General features: G+C 36.0%; 1 protein-coding gene and 1 long non-coding RNA gene across 4 annotated transcripts; both read left to right on the top strand.

The window, feature by feature from the left end:
- The first annotated feature begins 7,772 nt into the window (after window positions 1–7,772).
- On the top strand, window positions 7,773–9,232 carry LOC110700955. Of its 3 annotated transcripts, none has more exons than XR_002507306.1 (3): window positions 7,773–8,067; window positions 8,426–8,521; window positions 8,656–9,232. It is a non-coding gene; the product is annotated as an uncharacterized LOC110700955 (long non-coding RNA). The 3 variants fall into 3 exon arrangements; XR_002507305.1 differs by having other exon boundaries at window positions 7,775–8,067; window positions 8,430–8,521; window positions 8,656–9,231; XR_002507307.1 differs by having other exon boundaries at window positions 7,776–8,067; window positions 8,440–8,521; window positions 8,656–9,231.
- A 1,361-nt stretch (window positions 9,233–10,593) lies between these two features.
- On the top strand, window positions 10,594–17,729 carry LOC110700954. The gene is made up of 7 exons (XM_021878515.1): window positions 10,594–11,228; window positions 13,441–13,496; window positions 13,596–14,491; window positions 15,112–15,307; window positions 15,417–15,602; window positions 15,722–16,095; window positions 17,197–17,729. The coding sequence occupies exons 1-7, from the start codon at window positions 11,014–11,016 to the stop codon at window positions 17,335–17,337; spliced, it is 2,064 nt and encodes a 687-aa protein (XP_021734207.1). The 5' UTR covers window positions 10,594–11,013; the 3' UTR covers window positions 17,338–17,729.
- Window positions 17,730–19,398: the final 1,669 nt, after the last annotated feature.

The raw sequence follows: 19,398 nt of genomic DNA, 5'->3' as shown, positions 1-19,398 counted from the left end.
GCTTTTAGTTTTATTGCTTTCTTATACTTGAAAAAAAATAAAAAATCCAAAAATACGTTCCAATGAATTGTAAATTATGCTTCCCTGTGCCCCTTACTTGAGAAAAATTGTTTTGATTCCTGGTATTTGATGATATGCATTGCGGATTAGTTGATCATGATTTGAAGTTTGATTGCCCTGAAACCTTAACATGCATCAATTTTGTCCAACTACTTGTGAATATAGTGCTTGACTAGTTGATTTGGTTAGGAATGTGTGATAGTTCCATAGTTCCTGGTATGTCAATGAATTTGAGTATTGGTCTGCAACTATTAGTAATATTTATATGATTCATTATTATGCACATTAAGGAGGACGAAGGCATTTGTTCTTTTAGGTAGCCTCCAGATGATTGTAGATACATTTGTTCCCTTCTTGCTACCCATGTTGTTGACTTGACTTTTTTGTTGTTTATTAGCCACATTACAAGCCTATTTTGCCCCATTGGTTACTAGTCCCAAGCTTGGCTTGGGGGAGCTATTAGTGAGTGAGGTAAGGGAGTTTGTAGTGTGCTTATTATTTGCACAGCTTGGGTGGGCTTTTGAGAAGTTGTTTTGTTGTTGATCATGTTTATTTTTGATGAGTTTGAGAGTTATACTTTCTTGAAAAAATAAAGCATGATGTTATGAAGAAAAAAAAGAGAAGTTCAAGAAAAAAATATGTTGGAAAAAAATAAGTGAACTTCAAAAGAAAAGAAAAAAAATGTTCAAATGTTCTAGTTGGAGGTTGATCCAAAGAAAAATAATTTTGAGCTTCAATGAAAAATTCAAGTTTGGAACTAAAGTTTGTTTATTCACTCCACTTCTTCATTATTATATTTTTATGAGTGAAATTGTAAGTGTTGGGATTATTTATTATAATTGGAGTATATTGGGTTGATATTAGAGTTGGTTATGTAGGAGATGTTGACCATTATTTATTTTGATCATGGGCTTTATTAGGATTTGCTCCCTTAAGCATAGCTTTTCTCTCACTTGTTCCCAAATGATTCCTACCCTTTTTCCTAGCCTTACATTACAAGCTTTAAAGACCTTCCGACCTTTGTGCATAGAATTGTATGAATGTGAAAGTGTTGTTTATCAATGCAAGTTATGATTTGACATATTTCGAGTCGGCTAGTAGGTTGAGCGTTCATTGTTTTATACACACGAGAGTGTGAGTTGGGAGGGCATTATTCACATAAAGGGGTTGGATGGAGAGTGATCGAGTACATCTTTTACTCGCCACAAAAATGAGAGTCGAGTGTGTGAGCACTAGTCTTGAATTCTATATGCTCTTGTGGTTTGCTCTGTTTGACAATTGTAAGGGAAGATTAGTGATTAGATGGATTTGATTGGTTGACTTTGAAGCATGTTTATTTGATTTACCCTGGATCGTTTGTGCTTGATTTTTACTTTTTGGGGTGAGGCATATTTATTGATTAATTGATGAGATCTTTTCTTAGGGACAAGCAAAGGTTTGGCTTGAGGAAGTTTGATGTGTCTATTTTATATAGTATTTTACCCTCATCCCTTGTTCATAATTAGTAGTGTTTTTGGCTCTTAAGAGCCACTTTTATTACTAATTGGTGTTTTCTAGTGTTTTCGTAGATTTGGTTGACTTTTGCAGGGATATATACTTTTGGAGTATTTTCCCGAGATATTTTGGAGCAATCACGAACATTGGAAAAGCACGACCAGATTTTATAGTCCAGCGCCGGTTAGAGCCATCGAACCGGTGATTAAGGGCTTGGTATAGGTGATACCGGGGCATTTGGACCGAGAATTCAAGACCGAAAGAGGAAATCCAGATTGGCCCGAAGAATTGGAGCCCAATTGTAGTCCAAATAGTGGCCCAAGATAGCCGCCCGGCCAAAGAGGCTGGCGCCCGGAGGCGCGCCCGGCTGGGCGGGAGAAGCTAAGGCTGGCGCCCGGTGACGCGCCCGGCCGTGCGCGAGATTAGTATTGATGAGCAAAAAGGCGCGCCCGATCGGGCGCATGTATTTATTAGGAGACGATTAGCGTCGTTTTAGTTTGTTTTAATTTAGGATTTGTACGGAGTATAAATATTCCTCCGTAATACGATTTTCGTCTCTCTCTCTCCTCTCTCTCTCCTCCCTCTATCTCCTTTTTCTTTTTACTCTTTCTTTACTCTCTTAATTGTTTTCTTAGATTTCTTTCTCTTAAACCTTTGTTCTTAATCCATTCTTAATTCCAGATTTGTTTGGTAACTATTTCTCTTCTCTTAATCTTAGTTGTTATTTTGTTCCTTTAATCATGTCTTGCTTATCTGTTTTGATTAGTTTAGTTTCTATTATGTGTGAGTAGTTTAATTCTAGGGTTTATGGGGATCCATAAATAATATAAAGGGGTAATTTATTGTTGTTAATTATCAATGCTAGATTAATTTCCTATTGATTGATTTAATGCTCTGTGACTAGATTAGGCCTGATCTTTTATGCATGAGTTTGAAAATATTGATTCGAGATTCGACAGATGAGAATTGATGTTTAGGTCTAATTTCAATAGGCAGATTAATTTATAAATGGTTAAGTCGAGATTCGAGAGATGAGATTCAATACCAGTAGATTAATTCTGTGATTGTAATACGTAGCGAAAGCCCTTTACGATCTGGTTAATTGATGCATTGATGATTGACTATTATTGATTTTTGATATTGCATGATAATTTCTTATTGAATTGTTTTAATGCTTTACAATTATGGCTTGTAAAAGTATAGCAATATTGAATTGATGAATTGAGCAGATGTTAATTTGATATTAAAGGCTATTTTCAATAGGAACTTAGATCTAGTAAATTGCGAGAGCCTGTTAGATCTATGTTGATTAATAAATTGCGAGAGCCTGTTAATCATGTTATTTATGCAATGTCAATGATTGATTATTATGTTTTACCCTGGAGTATTATTTATTGGTGAACCTATCCCCTAGATCCTTTTATATATTGTTTTCTCCTTATTCTCATCCTTCGTAGTTTAGTTTCATATTCAACTTATATATTTGTTACTTCATAATCTAGATTATATTAGTTAATTAGGAATAAAAAGACTTGTTTCCCTGTGGAGTTCGACCCTACTTCCCTATCTACTTTAGTTAAAGGACTTAGGTATTTATTTTTGATTTGGGGATACGACTTTACCCTGTCAATAAGTATACTTAAATGTGAGTCTTACCATTGGAAAATTATAAATCATATGACTTGCTAAATTGAGAAGTGGATTGAGTATTACCATTGGGAGTGAAAAACAACTCAACTTGTATTTTAATACTGAGAATTGAGTCTCACCATTGGAGATGATCTAACAATAATTTTGAACACCAACACAGCATCAATCGTCACACTTATCTCCCTTTTTCACCGTTGATGGTCTCCAAACTCCCCCCCATCCCACCCTCTCTCGCCACCTTCACGGCTTTACTGTGCGTCGTTGCCGCACGTCCGAAGAAGAAGAGGCACTACGAGATGGTGTTGCTAAACACGACCCTGGTAAATGGAAATTGATCTAAAAAGATCTCGAATTCAAAAAATTTCTTCATTCTCGCTCCAACATCGACCTCAAGCTCAACAAAATCGAGGCCATGGTGGTCGAATTTTGCTAGTAATTGTAGATCTGAAACCACCATAGCCAAATTCGACTACCGAGCTCTCAATTTCTATAAAAATCTGTTCAGGGGTGGTTGAATTTGGCTAGAAATTGTTGACAACATTTTTTTACAAGCAATTTCTGAAAAATTTGGTCGAATTTGGCCACCAATCATTGATGGGATTGTTCGCCGTAGAGGAATGGTTGTCGTAGAGGAGATATAAGGGTTAGTCGGGGTTGTTGCAGTAGTGAAGGGATTGTATTTGTGGTGGTGGTTTTAGAGTTGTAATGGTGGTTCTAGTGGTGAGGTGGGTGGCTGTGACGGGAAGGGTAGGAGGAGTTGGTCAGTTAGCATGGGTAAGGGAAATATGGTCTTTTAGTATTCTTCACAACTTTTCCTTGATATTTGTGCCTAAATGGAGTAGGTCAAGTAATAAAAAATAGAGGAAGTACATATTAAATGGACAATCTTTTGGCCATCAATTCAATGTAAAAATCATGGGCAGCTACGTAACATATAGATCTACTCACAAATATTGACTTTCTTCTTCAACATTTCGATAAATGGAATATTCATCACAACCTGGAAGCAAATTAGATAAAGAAACTAAATCGGTTTTTCAATTTAAGATTATATAGATATAGTTTGTTTTTAGTTGTTGTTTTCAATATATTTCATAAGCAAGAAGGAAAATTTTCATTTGGCGCTGCTTAAAAGATAAAAAGCGCTTTTGTACTGAATCATTTTCCTAATATAATTAAGTAATTAGACTCCGTGTTTATCAATTTTTAAATCATATATTATAATAAAACACTTATTTTATTCCCAATCAAATTCTTTATCTTCTAAAAAAATAATTATTAATCCTAATTCTATTAGAACTTAAAAGAACCTTCTAGATCATTCTAGAAGATTAAATTAGGAATATTAATTACTAGGCCCTCCACTAGATCATTGGGCCATAAAACCATTTCGAGCTCAACTTAGTATTTGTGCCATAACTTCCTCATTATTCATCGAAATTGGGCTTATAATATATCATTGAAAAGCTCTTTTCGAGCCATATTCAACTACACTATTATTGGACCCTTGTCATGGACCAAATTAAATTAGACTGGCTATCTTCATAAATAGAGTACATTTTCAAAAACACAAAGAAGGGTATTTTAAGAGAAACAACTGCATCACTTAGACTTTTCACACTTTCACTTCGTTTGATAATCAATGACGTGAAAAGTATTCATCATTGAGTTTGGTTTTTTGGGAGACACATTTGGGTGTCTACAGTTCCCCAACATTCTTTTTTTTTTCTAATGGTGTTAATTTTGGTCTTTGGTTGGGTTTAGGATCGATCATTTAGAACATGAGTCTTAATTATTGTGTCTATGCATATCAAATTTTGGATTGATACGGTCACTTTAGATTGTGTTATTTTGTAAGGATGAGCACGTATTGGGTATCCAAAAGCTGTATGCACATTCAGCTAGTCTTTTGGCCCGTTCGATGACGCACGTTCTATTTTTAAAAAATTATTTTTATTGACTTGTGTTTTTTAAATAATGATACACCTTATTTTGTTACTTATATTTTGCCAGTTACGAAATGCCTATAATATTTAACCATTTAAGGTTATATGATCTATATTAAAGTTAGTGAGAATGTGAAAGAAATAATATTGATTACATGAAATGGATCAACTTTATTGATGATTTTAATATAAACTAAGCTAGTTAGTGGCCTAAAAGATGTTCTAGGTCATTTTACAATTATCATATCGTAATTTTTAAGTTTCTTTATACACAACTTATGATAAATATTGTTAAACAGTAGAAGAACTAATGGAGAAATATATATAAATTAAACAACTCCAATCAAAGTTAGATATGTAATTAAAAGCGTTAAATATAACAATATACCAGAAAGTTTGCTAAGATGGTTAGACATTCAACTTATATTGGTGGTCATGAATTCAAACTGTATAAAAGCATTAAATATAAAACATACCTAAAAATTGATTATGGACGATGTGGCATGTTTTTAGTGTTGAGAAAAGTGCCACGTGACACATAGAAATGTTGATAGTGGATGATGTGGCATATTTCTAGTGTTTGATAAAGGTGTCATGTGGCACATAAAAATGTTGATAATGGATGATGTTGGAGGAAGTATAAATGTAGGGCTCTGAGACAAAATAAAATATCTCACAACATAAAATAATATAACAAAATGTACTAGGAAGAAGGAGAAAGGAAGAAAGAGATAAAGTGACTGAAAAAAGGGTGGAGTGGGGCCCACCTTTTTGTTAGAAGTGCTTTCACTTGAAAAAAAAAACAAAAAAGAATTGGGACAACTACTATTGAAACATATTTTGTACCATTGAGCATTTTTGTAAGTACCACTGAAATTGTATTGTGTACCACTGAGAGTGTATTTTGTACCAATGAAGCTCCAATGGTAATATTTAACAGTCTAATGAGACATTTGAACCATTTTTGAAAAACCACTAAAATTATATTTTGTACCACTAAGAGTATATTTTGTACCATTGAATCTACAAAGGCAAAATTTAAATCCCGCATAAAATGACCAACCTGCCCTGCGAGACAATTCTATATATCTCTCAATCCTCCATTTGGAATGCGCCGATGACGTGGCATGTATTTTAGTGTTTGAGAAAGGTGTCACAGAGGTGTTCTAAACGGAGGGTTGAGAGAGACTTAGAAGTATCTCGCAGGAGCAGGTTGGTCATTTCACGCGAGATTTAAATTTTGTCATTATAGATTTAGTGGTATAAAATATACTCTTAATGGTACAAGATATAATTTCATTGGTATTTCAAAAAAAGGTTCAAATGTCCCATTAAGCTATCAATTAATTTCATTGGAGTTTCACTGGTACAAAATATACTCTCAGTGGTACACAATACAATTTCAATGATACTTACAAAAATCTTCAGTGCTACAAAATATATTCTCATTAGTTGTGGCCCCAATACTTTTTTGTCTATTTTGCACATGAAACCATTTTTTACCATTTAGGTGGGCCCCACCTAAACTTTTTTTCACTCTCTCTATATCTCTCTTCCTTTCTCCTTCTTACTAGTACATTTGTTATATTATTTTATGTTGTGAGACGTTTTCATTTGTCTCACAACCCTACATTTATACTTCCTCGGGTGTCACATGGCAAATAAAAATGTTGATTGTGGGATGGGTGTGAAAAATACTTTCTTAGGAACACTTTTTAGTATAAATATTTGAAATCGATATAAAAGTGTTATATCATTAAGGATTTTTTTACTTTTACCACAAAAAAAAATCACGAATTTGTTTTTTACTACCAAAAATTTTAAAAGTTTTATTTTACCACCAAAAAATTGTTTTTTTTTTACCACATACCGTTAAGAAAACCGTTAAATTTAACGGTTCAAAAAAATTCTTCAATTTTCATGCACAAAACATGTTGTTATTAGGTTTAGGGGGCATTTTGGCCCTACGAGTCCAATTTGAAGTCAGAATTGACAAAAAAATATTAAAAATGCCTCGTTTTGCGTGTTTCACGTAAACAGAGGTATTTTTAAATAGGCAAAAGGAAGCATTTTCGATCATTTTTTGTCAATTCTGACCTCAAATTAGACTCAAAGGACCAAAATGCCCCTCAAAACCCCTAAAGATGACGTGTTTGGCACGAAAATCGAAGAATATAAAATATTCCGTTAGGTTTTTAACGGCAGGTGGTAAAAAACAATTTTTAAATTTTTTTGGTGGTAAAATTAAACTTTTAAAATTTTTAATAGTAAAAAACAATTTTGTGATTTTTTTTTGGTAAAAGTAAAAAAATCCTATCATTAATTTCCTTATATATATATATATATATATATATATATATAAGGAAATTACCGTACTCGAGGCGTTGAGATTTGAGACCGAAACCTCCCATAGATCAACTGGGTCAATTTTGAAAGGCGAACACTTTGATATTTTTCTATTTTTAATATAATTTAATTTTTTTTATCTATGGTAATTATAATACGGAGTTTCTTAAAAGAAAGTACTCCGTATGATATAAAGAGTATATTTATTACTTGTACTATAATTATTTATTTATGGAGATAAGAATCAATTTCGAGAAAATCTTGGTTAATATGCCATATAAACGAGCTGCGTTTATATGAGTCATTTTGCGAGCTAAAATAAGGGTAAAGTCGTCAACAGGGAGTTATCATCTTAACTGAAGACTAGCGTCGTTAATTCTTTGCAATCTAACGTCTGTTTGCAATTGTTTGACCCTGTTCATAATTATACTGACCTCGTTGTTCACTCCGAGTAATTTTGCCTTTCAGCTCCTGCTAATGGAGGTAGCAGTAACTTGGTGAAGAATTGATGCGAAATCTCTTGGTAAATGTTGAGGCGCGATTGAGTGATGTACATCTAGGGTTTCAAAAGGTATGTGTCGTGTTCTCCCTAATTAATACCTTTTTTATCCGGTCGAGTGTGCCTTGACAATTATTGCTAAGAATTGGATTGATATGGGTAAAACTGTGTATAATTGTTGCTGTATTGCCTGTGGATTAATTTGTGCAATTGATGGTGTAAAGGGATTCCACGCATTCTGTCGCAATGAACTATTGTTGCAATTGGGATTGATGATTGTGCCCAGTATTGTTGTTGTTAAGTGAATTGATAAATTAAAATTCATTGTTATCGATTAAATAGGTGGCAGTGAGTGAGGTTTCAATTGAGTATGGCATTACATGGGATTGAACTAGCACAATGATAGTGTATTGATATAAATTGTTGATAGGAAGTTCTATGCAGGGATTGGTTGGCAGGAAGAATGGATTCATTAGGTAGTACAAACCGGAAGCACAAAATGTGCAGAACTGGAAATTTTTCTGAGGTATAAACCCTGCTATGCAACTTATGCTACAGCATATAAACCTCTCTATAAACCCTGCTATATTCATGTCCCCGTCAATTTTGCAAGTGCCATGTGTGTAATCAAGCAAATAAGAATAAAATTGATTTTGTCAGGATGGACTACCGGGTCAAATAAAGAAGCTTTATTCGGAGATATTCAACTAATTCAAGGTCATTATAACTGCTTAGCTTATGTGACTGTTCTGGTTGAGAAGAGAATGCTTAAGCAGCCCTTCATTGCGACAATACCAAAAGCCACCTCAGTTTGGATCTCATGGTTCAAGTCATCATCCCTTGATGAGACAAAAGATAAGACCAGTTAGTATCATTGTTGGGGTCCCTCAAATTTCACTTGTAATTGTGTGTTCCTATCCCTTTTTGGCTCTTTCTGAGTTATATAATGATTCATGAATGTTGCACTGACATTGCTTTTGAGATGTCAAGCGACTGTAATGTACTACTACTGCTTGTGTATCATGTACAGTACAAGGAGATGAAGAAAACCAGCAAATATTATTTATAATAATATGTATTTTCAATTACAAGACCCTTTTTCTGAGCATGATACATTTCATTCATTGAATGTGACAACTGAAATAGCATCACAGAGCTTGTATTTGAGGAGTTTACATTTTCTGGAGTTCACATACTAGATTTAACATCTCCTTTGTACACTAACGCTTTCCATGATGGATTCCTCGGAAGAAATGCGTCCTGCGTTAATCAAAACATATACCAATATGTTAATAATTCTTACTGTAAACCATCACTTGTGATCGCAACAAAGAAAACTTGGGGATGAATGCTAGCATTAGACGAAAATCCCTTAGTGTACCCTGAAAGAAAGCAAAGGCGAAGATATTTTGCATGGGGCATCCCTACAAAATTGGGAATCCACCAGCTGATTCTATCATGGCTTGTCTAACAATTAAGAACGCTGTCTTGAGAACCAAACAGTAATTCCTGTAGTAAGTAATCATGAGATCATATATTATATCAGGCTGAAAATTAGGCATATACAACAATAAGATAAATCAGGAAACTTACTGTAAACTGAAGCTCAGTATAAAAATTGTTGATGCCATATGATTGGAAATACCGCAATAGTCGTCCAAGTCATTTAATCTCATGGTGTCGTCGAGAGGAGCACAAGAAGTAAATATTTCTTTGCAGAGCAACGGGTCATCAAGACCAGGGTCTTGAGCCTAAGACTCCCCTGCCAAGCAATCAGGAAGATCGACATCTCCCATGTATGAAGTGGATGGAGTAAAACAAGATTCTATCTTTGCACATGTTGTATCCTGATACGAAAGAAAACTACCTGCATTAGTTGTATTCTGATACCAAATAGATTGTGCATGCCAGGAAAAAAGCAGAAAAGTTGTATTATGTAGTCTATTCAAAATGAAAGAGTGGAGGAGGGGAAGGTATTAACAGTTCAGACTCAATAGCAGATGCAACAAAGGGATAAAGATTCCAACACTCAACACTCATCACTACAGACATATACACCTTCAGCAGAATTCACTGAAATCAATAATTAGAACAACAAAGGATCAAAGTTGACAAGCAATTTTTAGCAATGAAAGAAATCCAATTTCGAATTGACAACTTCTCCACCAGAAATCACTTTACTCACTCCTATTTCAAATCAATATAACAACAAATACACTAACACCCCCCCGGGCAAAAACAACAACAACAATATTCACACGACATTCAAATTAATTAGTACATTTTTTGAAATCAGTCCATATACAACTAGGATATTGCAATCCAACACAATTACAGAGCATTTTATAATTTAGAAACTTCCCAATTACCTTTTGCTTCACTCCACTCCAATTCCATTTTCGATTAATTGGAAGAACATTAATAAAATCAACCTCATTTTACCCACCAAATAACTGTATTTAACCCATTACAAGCATATCTTTAACAATTGCAACAAACGACGTCAACAATTCACAAAATTAATAGCAATTAAAGGGTTTGCAAAATCTAGGGTTTTCAAGATAAGAAAATTTACCAATTCAGCAATATCACTTTCAAACTGTTTATATGCCGTATTAACCGGGGGAAGCTCATCAATTTCAGGATTAACCGAAAATCGAAAGAAAACTTTAATCAAATCCCTCGTTCTTTATCCAGCTTTTGTTATGATAGTTGGGTAAATTGCCTTACTCACTTACTCCGTATGATACATTAAAAGTTTGAAACCACAACCTCCCATGGATCAACCCGGTCAATTTTGAAAGCTAGACACTTAGAGATTTTGCCGGTTGGGGCCCTTGGGGGGAATAACTTCGTTTGTTTACATTTCATAGCTCATACTACTAGATACTACATTACTACTACTGCCCTCCTCACTTGAGACCTCAAACTCTTAACTCCCCTATCAATGGCGTCGGAATCCATGGAAATCGTCATTTGAGCTCCTCAAACTCAACAGTCAACACCACCATCTTCACCATGGAAACCAGCAGAAGAGACAACAACAATGGCGGAGCTGCCGCCTCTTCGCCATCACCGCCGCTCCAAAAGCCTGCAAAGTTCGCCGTGTATCAAAATCCAGCTCTTTCCGCCGCCCTTACTTCCACCAGTCTCCGCCCTTCCTCCTCCTATTTCCTTACTCTTTTCTTCCTTTCCTCTGCTTCCGCCTTCGCTTTCCTCGCCTTCTCTTCGAGGTATTCTCCTCTTCTTCTTTCTCTTTTGCTTGTCAAATTTGATGAATTATTGTTGTTCTTCCCTAATTTTGGATTTCTGATGCTTTTGTGAGGTTTAATTAGGGTTTTTTTTGAATTCCACAATTCTAATTGGAAATCTATTGCCTGTGCTTGGTTTCTCAATTTGGATGGGTTCCATTTGATTTTAGTTCAGGAATTTAAATGTCAATTGTTGAACGTGTATTTGTGAACAAATTTGTGTTGGTTATTTTATAGAGTAGAGTTTATTGAAGCTATAATTTCACGGTTAATTTCGGCATCATGTAATTATTTGATTGTTGATTGTAGATATATTTAGGTGATTAGAATGAATTTTGTGGCTGATTTTCAATGCACTTCTGTAATGTAGCTGCCAAGCTATCCAAGAGAAAACTATCTGTTTCAGTGTACCCGATTTCATGGTTACACTGTTTGGCCGGAATCCTCTTTCCACAATCATGTCAAAACAATTTATGGGATCCTTAAAAAAAGGGTATAGAGGACTAAACATATATTAATGAACTTATGTGAAGTTTATGGAACTATGGAATGCATGAAACACGACCTATTAATGTAAAAGATTTCCTGCCTTAAGTTAAGGTGGAGCATTAAGTATTTTTTTTTCTTCTTTTGGTGGAACAAGGAATGGGTAAGTTGATGGTAGACAGATTTATGTAGTGAAGTTTTCTTTATTCGAAGCTTCTTTGAATGGATTAGTTGTTTTTCAGTATGAAACTAAGCTTTAGGCATTACAAAGTTGTTTTTCAGAAAAAAATTAAGTTATAGTCAGATACAATAAGTGATAAGTGTATAAAACACAAATTGTGATAACAATTACTTAAATTCAAATTACCACTAAATTAAGTTTAGATAAGTTCTAATAAGATCATATAGTTTATCTAAGTTCATAATAGATAGGAAAAATGTTCAAATCTCAATCAAGTGAATAGAACACAACCTTAGACTTCTCGTGTTCTTGAGCATCTACTTCATGGTGTCCAAGCCATGAAGTTGTTAGTTATGTGCAATGTTGGTATGACACTTGAACGCTTCATTGTGGACTGAAATCATGAAACAATTTCATATAATGGTCATGAAGTTGTAACCTATGTGGAATGTTGGTATGACTCTTAGAGTTTTCATCGTGGACCTAAATCATGCAACAATTTCCTGTATACATTGTTTGTACCTTTGGTTAGTAGCTTTGTAACCCATTTTCTATTATTTGGTCTGACATTCTTAAACTATAGGGGAATATTGGTAAATGTACGGAATCATCTTAAACCTCCCCCCCCCCCCTCTTTTTAAAGCTCCTATAAACTAAAGTTACAAGACGAACTCTCCTTTTCAATCATTTGGAGCATTTTTTTTTTCAGCAAGGTAGATTTCAACGATTTGTTTGCAAATTAAAAGAGGAGATTATTAAGATTATGTGGAGCTGCCTGATTTACATAGTCGGAGTGCAGAAGCTCCGTGCTTGTAAATGCTGTACTGTGTCTGCCACAATATCACTTTAGATTTAATTTTTATCTACTTAAGGTTACAGATTGCTGAAGCTTTGTTCCTTGGATCTCATATTTGGAAATGCTTTAATTTATCATTAGTCGTGGAACATGTTAGAACCTCTTCTTTCTTCATATTCGCAATGCATTTTCGAGTGCAACCTGAAACAGTGAAACATGTGTTCAGAATCAACTAAATTATGACTATGAAGTTTGACTTATTTGCTTGTCAATTCCCCATGACAGCAGTGACATAAAATGACTGAGATGTTGTTTCTGTGACCAATATATCAATTGCTATCACATGTTATATTCATATTTATCTATGGCTGTAAAGAATGAGTAGACATTTTTTTGCCTGGCATAAAAATAGGAACGATCTTGTTGGTAGAGGTTTGGCACATTATTTGATTGATTAAGCAGTTGGTTGATTCAAGATGCCTTATCCTCTGAAGCTGTAACATTGTTTTATCTGTTTTAATGGAAGTATCCCATGTCCCTAGAAAAGGGACACAGCACACTTTTACACCATTCCTTTGGGTGTGCGTGTACACACAGATACTGTTTGTCAGGTGCAAGTACTCATAGTGCACTTACAAAATCTTGCCATGCATTAAGATATCTTGCCTTATCATAATTGTTTAACTTGTTTAGCTGACACTTCCTTTTATCTCTTTTGGTGGCCACTGAAGGGAACACAGGGTCATTGACAAATTTAAAGTCAGCAATTTTTCTGAAGAGATAGCTTGTAAGTCATATAAGAATTGCATGTTTTCTTTCAAATTGTGGCTGACATAAGGCATTCTGTATTGTGTTACTGTGTTAACTTTATATGTTTATGCCTCAGATCTATTAATCAAGTTAGCGAAAATTGTGATGGGTTTAACTTTCATTGGAGCTTCTGCTGCCCTTGTCAAAGCTATTGCCTTTTCAACAGCTAAAGTTGGAGCTGGTGTTGTAGTAACAACATCTTCCTCTAATGGGACCAAGTTTGAAAGTTGCCTTTCAGATCATCAATTGCGGCTTTTGGGAGTAAAAAAATTGGATAAGGCTGTACCAGAGCAGTCCAAAAAACCACCTGTATTAAAACCACGAGCTGCTTTAGATCCACTCATCCCTCTTCACCAGTCATCGTTTAGCTCTAGTCGTTTATCACGAGTTGGTTCTGAAAAGTCTAGCAGTACGGCTCTTAAAAATAAAACTTTTGTTGTCCCTTCAAAGCCATCCAATTCTCCTACTCATGCTGTTTCTCCTTCCTCACCCCAGCTGTCATCAGCTAAGACTTCAACTGGTTTGGATCAGTTGGTTTCAACACCTTGGTCAAACAAGCGAGCTTCTCCCGCTAGAGAAATTTTAACAGAAGACGAACTTGAACACTTTCTAGCAGACATGGACAAGAAAATCACTGAATCAGCCGAAAAACTGGCAACTCCTCCTACTAGGAGTGGTTTCAGTATAAGTAGTCCTAGTACAATTTCTGGTTCAGCTAATACATCTGGAACAACGAGAACAACACCCTTGAGGCCTGTTCGGATTTCACCCAGTTCACAGAAGTTTAATACTCCTCCGAAAAAAGGAGAGGCTGATATACCTACTCCTTTATCAATGGAAGAGATGACTGAAGCTTTTGAGCATCTAGGCATATATCCGCAGATTGAGGGGTGGAGAGACCATCTGCGGCAATGGTTTTCTTCTGTTTTACTAACCCCTCTACTGAGTAAAATTGAAAATAGTCACAACAAGGTTTGTGCTCACTTGCTCACTCCTCAATTTACATATATTGCTGCTTTTATGAGATTTCCTCCTGCAGAAATTGTATGCATTCTGCCCAATTTTTCATGCTCTCTTGCTTTCAATTGTCTTTCTTAGTGGTACGTCTATGCCATTCAGTGTTTTGTCTGTTAACAAAGCCAAAATAAAAGTGTACTGCTCCAATTAACTTGAAATTTCTTGATATTGGTAATATCTTCACATAAGAAATACCGTACTTATTTAATTATGAGTTTTTGCGAATGTGTATGATAATGACATTCAAAAGGGCTATGTTGTGTTGTGTATATGTGAGGCTTGTGGGCTTGAAAGCAATGTACTGTGGTTTGGTCATTGAATTTTATGGAAAATTTAAGCTATCACTTATGGATAAATATTTCCTTTCAAACGACGTGTAATAGTTGATTCATTCGGAGTTGTCTATGGTCTTAATTCTAATTTCACAGTATTGTTTATATGTTTGATTCTGATTTATGGTTCAATTTGGTCTAACAAGAATGGAATGTGCTGTGTAAAGTGTAAACATGGACTTGAAATGCACTTGATGTTAGTGTCTCTGTTTTGGCTTCTTATACAGCATCTGTTGTTTTTAGGTAATGCAAGCAGCTGCTAAATTAGGAATATCAATCACAGTGACTTCAGTAGGTAGTGATTCTTCTGGTGCTGAAGCTCCTAGCATGTCTCCGGCAGATCGTGCTAAAGAATGGCAGTCTGCATTTTCTACAGATGAAGACGGGCTTCTTCACCAGCTACGAGCTTACCTTGTGCAAGCTTTAGATTCATCTATTCGTGAGCACCCCTTCCTCAGATTTACCCTATCTCCATCTTTATATTTCCTCGTATAAGTTGATGCTGGTGATTACAATTTTTGTTTTTTCTTTATTCTAACTTTCTTCAGAAAATGTGGGTACTGCCAATCAGCTACAAACCCCACAGCAGAATGCATTTCTTCCTACCATACAGGAGTGTGTGGATGCCATCACTGAGCACCAGAGGCTGCTTGCTTTGACAAAGGGAGAGTTAATCAAAGGTTTGCTACCGCAAAGTAGTGTTCCTGCTGAATATACAGTGCGAAGGATCAAGGGTACTTGCGTATTTATTATCTAATATTTGTATGGATGCCCTTGCACAGATCATCTTAGATCATTATTTGAAGGAATTGAAACCTTAACTGTCAGTTTTTACTTGTTGGCAATTATATAGAACTAGCTGAAGGGACTTGCTTGAGGAATTACGAGTACATGCGAAAAGAAGAGGCTTCTGATAAAGCAAAGAAGTGGACTATTGAGCTTCCATCTGACTCAGATTTGCTGTTATATCTATTTTGTGCTTTCCTGGAGTATCCAAAATGGATGTTACATGTTGATCCATCATCCTATTCTGGAGCTCTGTCTAGCAAAAATCCTTTATTCTTGGGAGTTCTGCCTCCTAAAGAAAGGTTTCCAGAGAAGTATGTAGCTGTATTATCAGTTATCCCCACAATACTCCATCCAGGATCCTGTGTCCTAGTTATTGGAAGACAATGCCCTCCAGTATTTGTGATGTATTGGGATAAGAAATTGCAGTTCTGTCTTCAGGTAATATTTGTAACTAAGTCTTGTCTACTTTCCTTGGTTTAAAGAAGATATATGTAGTATAATTATTCTCGTGTATATTGATTTTGAAAGCTGTTTGCTCTTTATATATGTCAGTTCAGTCTATATGGATCTGCTGGCTGAGATGATCTGATTGGTTCTTCTTTTTTAGCTTTTACGATGTTCTGAGATCTTGAGTCTTTTAGGAACCTTTATGGGATTTGTAAGGGGTTTGTAAGAGATCTGATTGTTTTATGATGGAAGTGGGGTTGGTTGAATAATAAAAATGTAAAAAAGCAAAATTGAGTATAAGTGTGGAGGAGAGAGAATATAAAAAATATTAAAATATGATATGAAGGGACCACTAGTGGGGAGGAAAATTGTACAATGTTGTTAAAAGTTTCCAAAGGGACGGATCAAGTAATAAAATACGGCCACAAAAGGAAAGTGGAACAAGTAATAAAATACGGAGGGATTGTACTGTAAAAGTGTAAGATGTGGGCCACTTTAGCGTCTAGCAAGAGTAAGTTCATAGAGGAGAGAAATATTTGCCTTTTTTTTTTTATATTTGGCCTTTCTAGGATGAATATAATTAAAAAAAAAAAAAAGATACTTTATCTGTTTTCTATTACTTGCAACACAATGTTTAGGCACGCATTTTAGGTGGTGAAGTGGCGGTAAACGAATGATTTTGTCACAAAAAAATTTTCACCAAGAAAGAGTTAGGTACCATGTGCTAAAATTATGTTGATTAATTTGTTCATTTACATTATATAATCTCGACCTCAAAGTGCATGCCTTAAGGTTGTGTTGTATGTAAACCCGCCCCCCCCCCCCCCCCCCTCCTTCTTTCTTTCTCCTCCCTTTGTCTCCACCATATACAAATACACCATAATTTATATTGTAAATTCAAACCTAGTGTGTTTAGGGTATATTCCCTAAACCCTACCCTTTATTCATAACACCTGCTGAAATGCTTGCTCCATTTGTTTTTGTCTTCTGCTATAACCAGTGTTGATTTAAGTCTACTTTTTTGGACATTGAATATTGCATGTCTTAAAATTCTTTCAAAAGTCTCAGCTTTAGTTTTCTTATTACTTTCAGGGGAGAACTGCACTATGGGATTCTATCTTGCTTCTTTGTCACAGGATAAAGATTGCTTATGGTGGGCTTGTTCGTGGTGTACATCTTGGCTCTACTGCATTAAACATCCTGCCACTTCTGGAATCAGAAGACGATAATTGAATTTTGTTATGGCCTTAGTTCAATACAATATGAAGCCCCTCTCCCTAAAGTTTACATTGTTTTACATCTAACTGATGGAGTAGTTTAGGCATTGTAGTGAGACAGCTGTTTTGAGCAGGCACAGACTGCATGATTGTTGCTTTTGGGGCTTTTCTTTGCCCTAGGCCACAATTTTGTAAAACGACTGGTTTACATCTGACCTAGTTCATTAGGGGATTGTACTTTGGGCCTTCTAGTTAGTAAGATAATTGCTAATATTGTAATAAGGTGACGGGGTTTACGTATGATCTAGTTCATTAGGGGTTCGTACGATTGGGTCTTCTTGTTAGTAAAGATAGTTGCAAATATTGTTGTGATTAGATGATTATGCTAATCTAGGTGTATTTTGACTACCTTCTTTGCCCCTCCTCTCGTATGAGCAGATTGCTGTTGTGATGGACGTAATCTTGCCTTTCTAGGTATGTGTTTGACTAACAAAGGATTAATTAATTTTTGGTATCCATCTAAAATTTTATTTTATTTTGTTACTCATTAAAGTTACAAAATATAGATTTTGGTACCACTTAACAGAATCCGTTAGGTTTCGTTAAGTGTGGCCCATTATCTAATTATTTTAATGATTTAATTTATTTAAAAAAAAATTATAAAAAAAAAATAACCTCCCACTGGCCACTGCCACCCCTCCCCCTCCCCCCTCCCCCTCATCCACCTTTCCTCCTCCCCATGTCGACTGCTGGTGCCCTAACGTTGCGGTAGCGGCGACCCCACCCCTTCCCTTTGCCTCCTCCAATCATAGGAGCTGCAACCCCTGTTTTCCCCCTTCCTCAAAACCCTAGCACAACCCTACGTATATAAACCACCACAAAACCCTTCCCTCCCTCCTATAAACCCCGATTCGGTCCTTCCCCCACTCGAAACCCTTGCCGTTAGGGTTTTTGATGGTGAGGGAGGAGTGTTTGACCTATCATTGGGCGGCAATGCTGGTTGCGGATGCAAAGAAGAGAATTGCAGGTAGGGGCTGCTGCGAATTGATGTTGTTGGCCAGTGGTCAAGTGGAGATGGATGGTGGTTTTTGTTGTTGGGTGCGAGGCTAAGGTGGCCCATTTTGTGGGTTGTGATTGTTGGTATTTGCGTTGGCTTTGTGTGTTAGAGTGGGCTGCAGTTTGTGGTGAGGTGGAGTTGGGGGAGTTGTGGTGTTGCTGCCATTAAGGGGGTAGCGAGAGGTGGTTATTGATACAGTTGCTGTTGTGGGTTGTATTGGTGGTTGGAGTTGGTGGTGCATTTGAAGGTGAAGGGGTAGTTTTTAAGGTTGCCGACAGTCGGTATGGAAAAGGGGACTAGCAGTGTAGTGGTTGAGGAGGAGGTAGGGGTTGCTGGAAGGTGGCAGGACGATAGCTGGGCCCCATTAACGGTAACCGTAACAGAAGTTAAATAGAGGTACCAAAAGCTATACTATGGCTTGACACCATCAAATTGTTCAAGCTTTGTATTTGTAAATTAGGCATCCAATTGTAATGCCCTAGTTGTGAAAAAAAATTCCAATCGATTACACGTATTAACCGCTTTATTATCCGGATCAATAATGGAAGAGTAGGTTGTTGGAAATCGTCCCATAAATTCATTGACGTACAATATCATCAAGTTGTTGCCATTAAGATTTTTTGGCCTCCGTTGGTTCGAATGGTTTGGTTGTACGGTTTACTAGTGGAGGAATAATATGATCAATGACCATATTAGCCCATCAATGGAGTTGAAAGAGAGTCGACCAGTTGTTACATTGCAAACCGTCGTAATCAAGAACAATAGGCACACATGCATGTCTTGATGTTAGTGACTAGGGTAGCTGGGTGAAGCTTGGAGTTATCAACCATGGAAGAAGATGGTGGCCGAAAATCAAAGAATGAGGGAGGAAGAGAAGAGTGGAAAGGAGAATTAGGTTAGGATAATAACCTAGACTTGTAATACCATGAGAAAATATGAGAATATTTGACGTATCTTTCTCATTAATGATTAACCAATATATACAAAAATATTCTAGGTTAAACTAGGAAACTATACACA

The sequence above is a fragment of the Chenopodium quinoa genome, unplaced genomic scaffold (genome assembly GCF_001683475.1).
Source record: "Chenopodium quinoa cultivar QQ74 unplaced genomic scaffold, ASM168347v1, whole genome shotgun sequence".
Lineage (NCBI taxonomy): Eukaryota > Viridiplantae > Streptophyta > Magnoliopsida > Caryophyllales > Amaranthaceae > Chenopodium > Chenopodium quinoa.
This window is presented reverse-complemented; position numbering and strand designations above follow the sequence as displayed.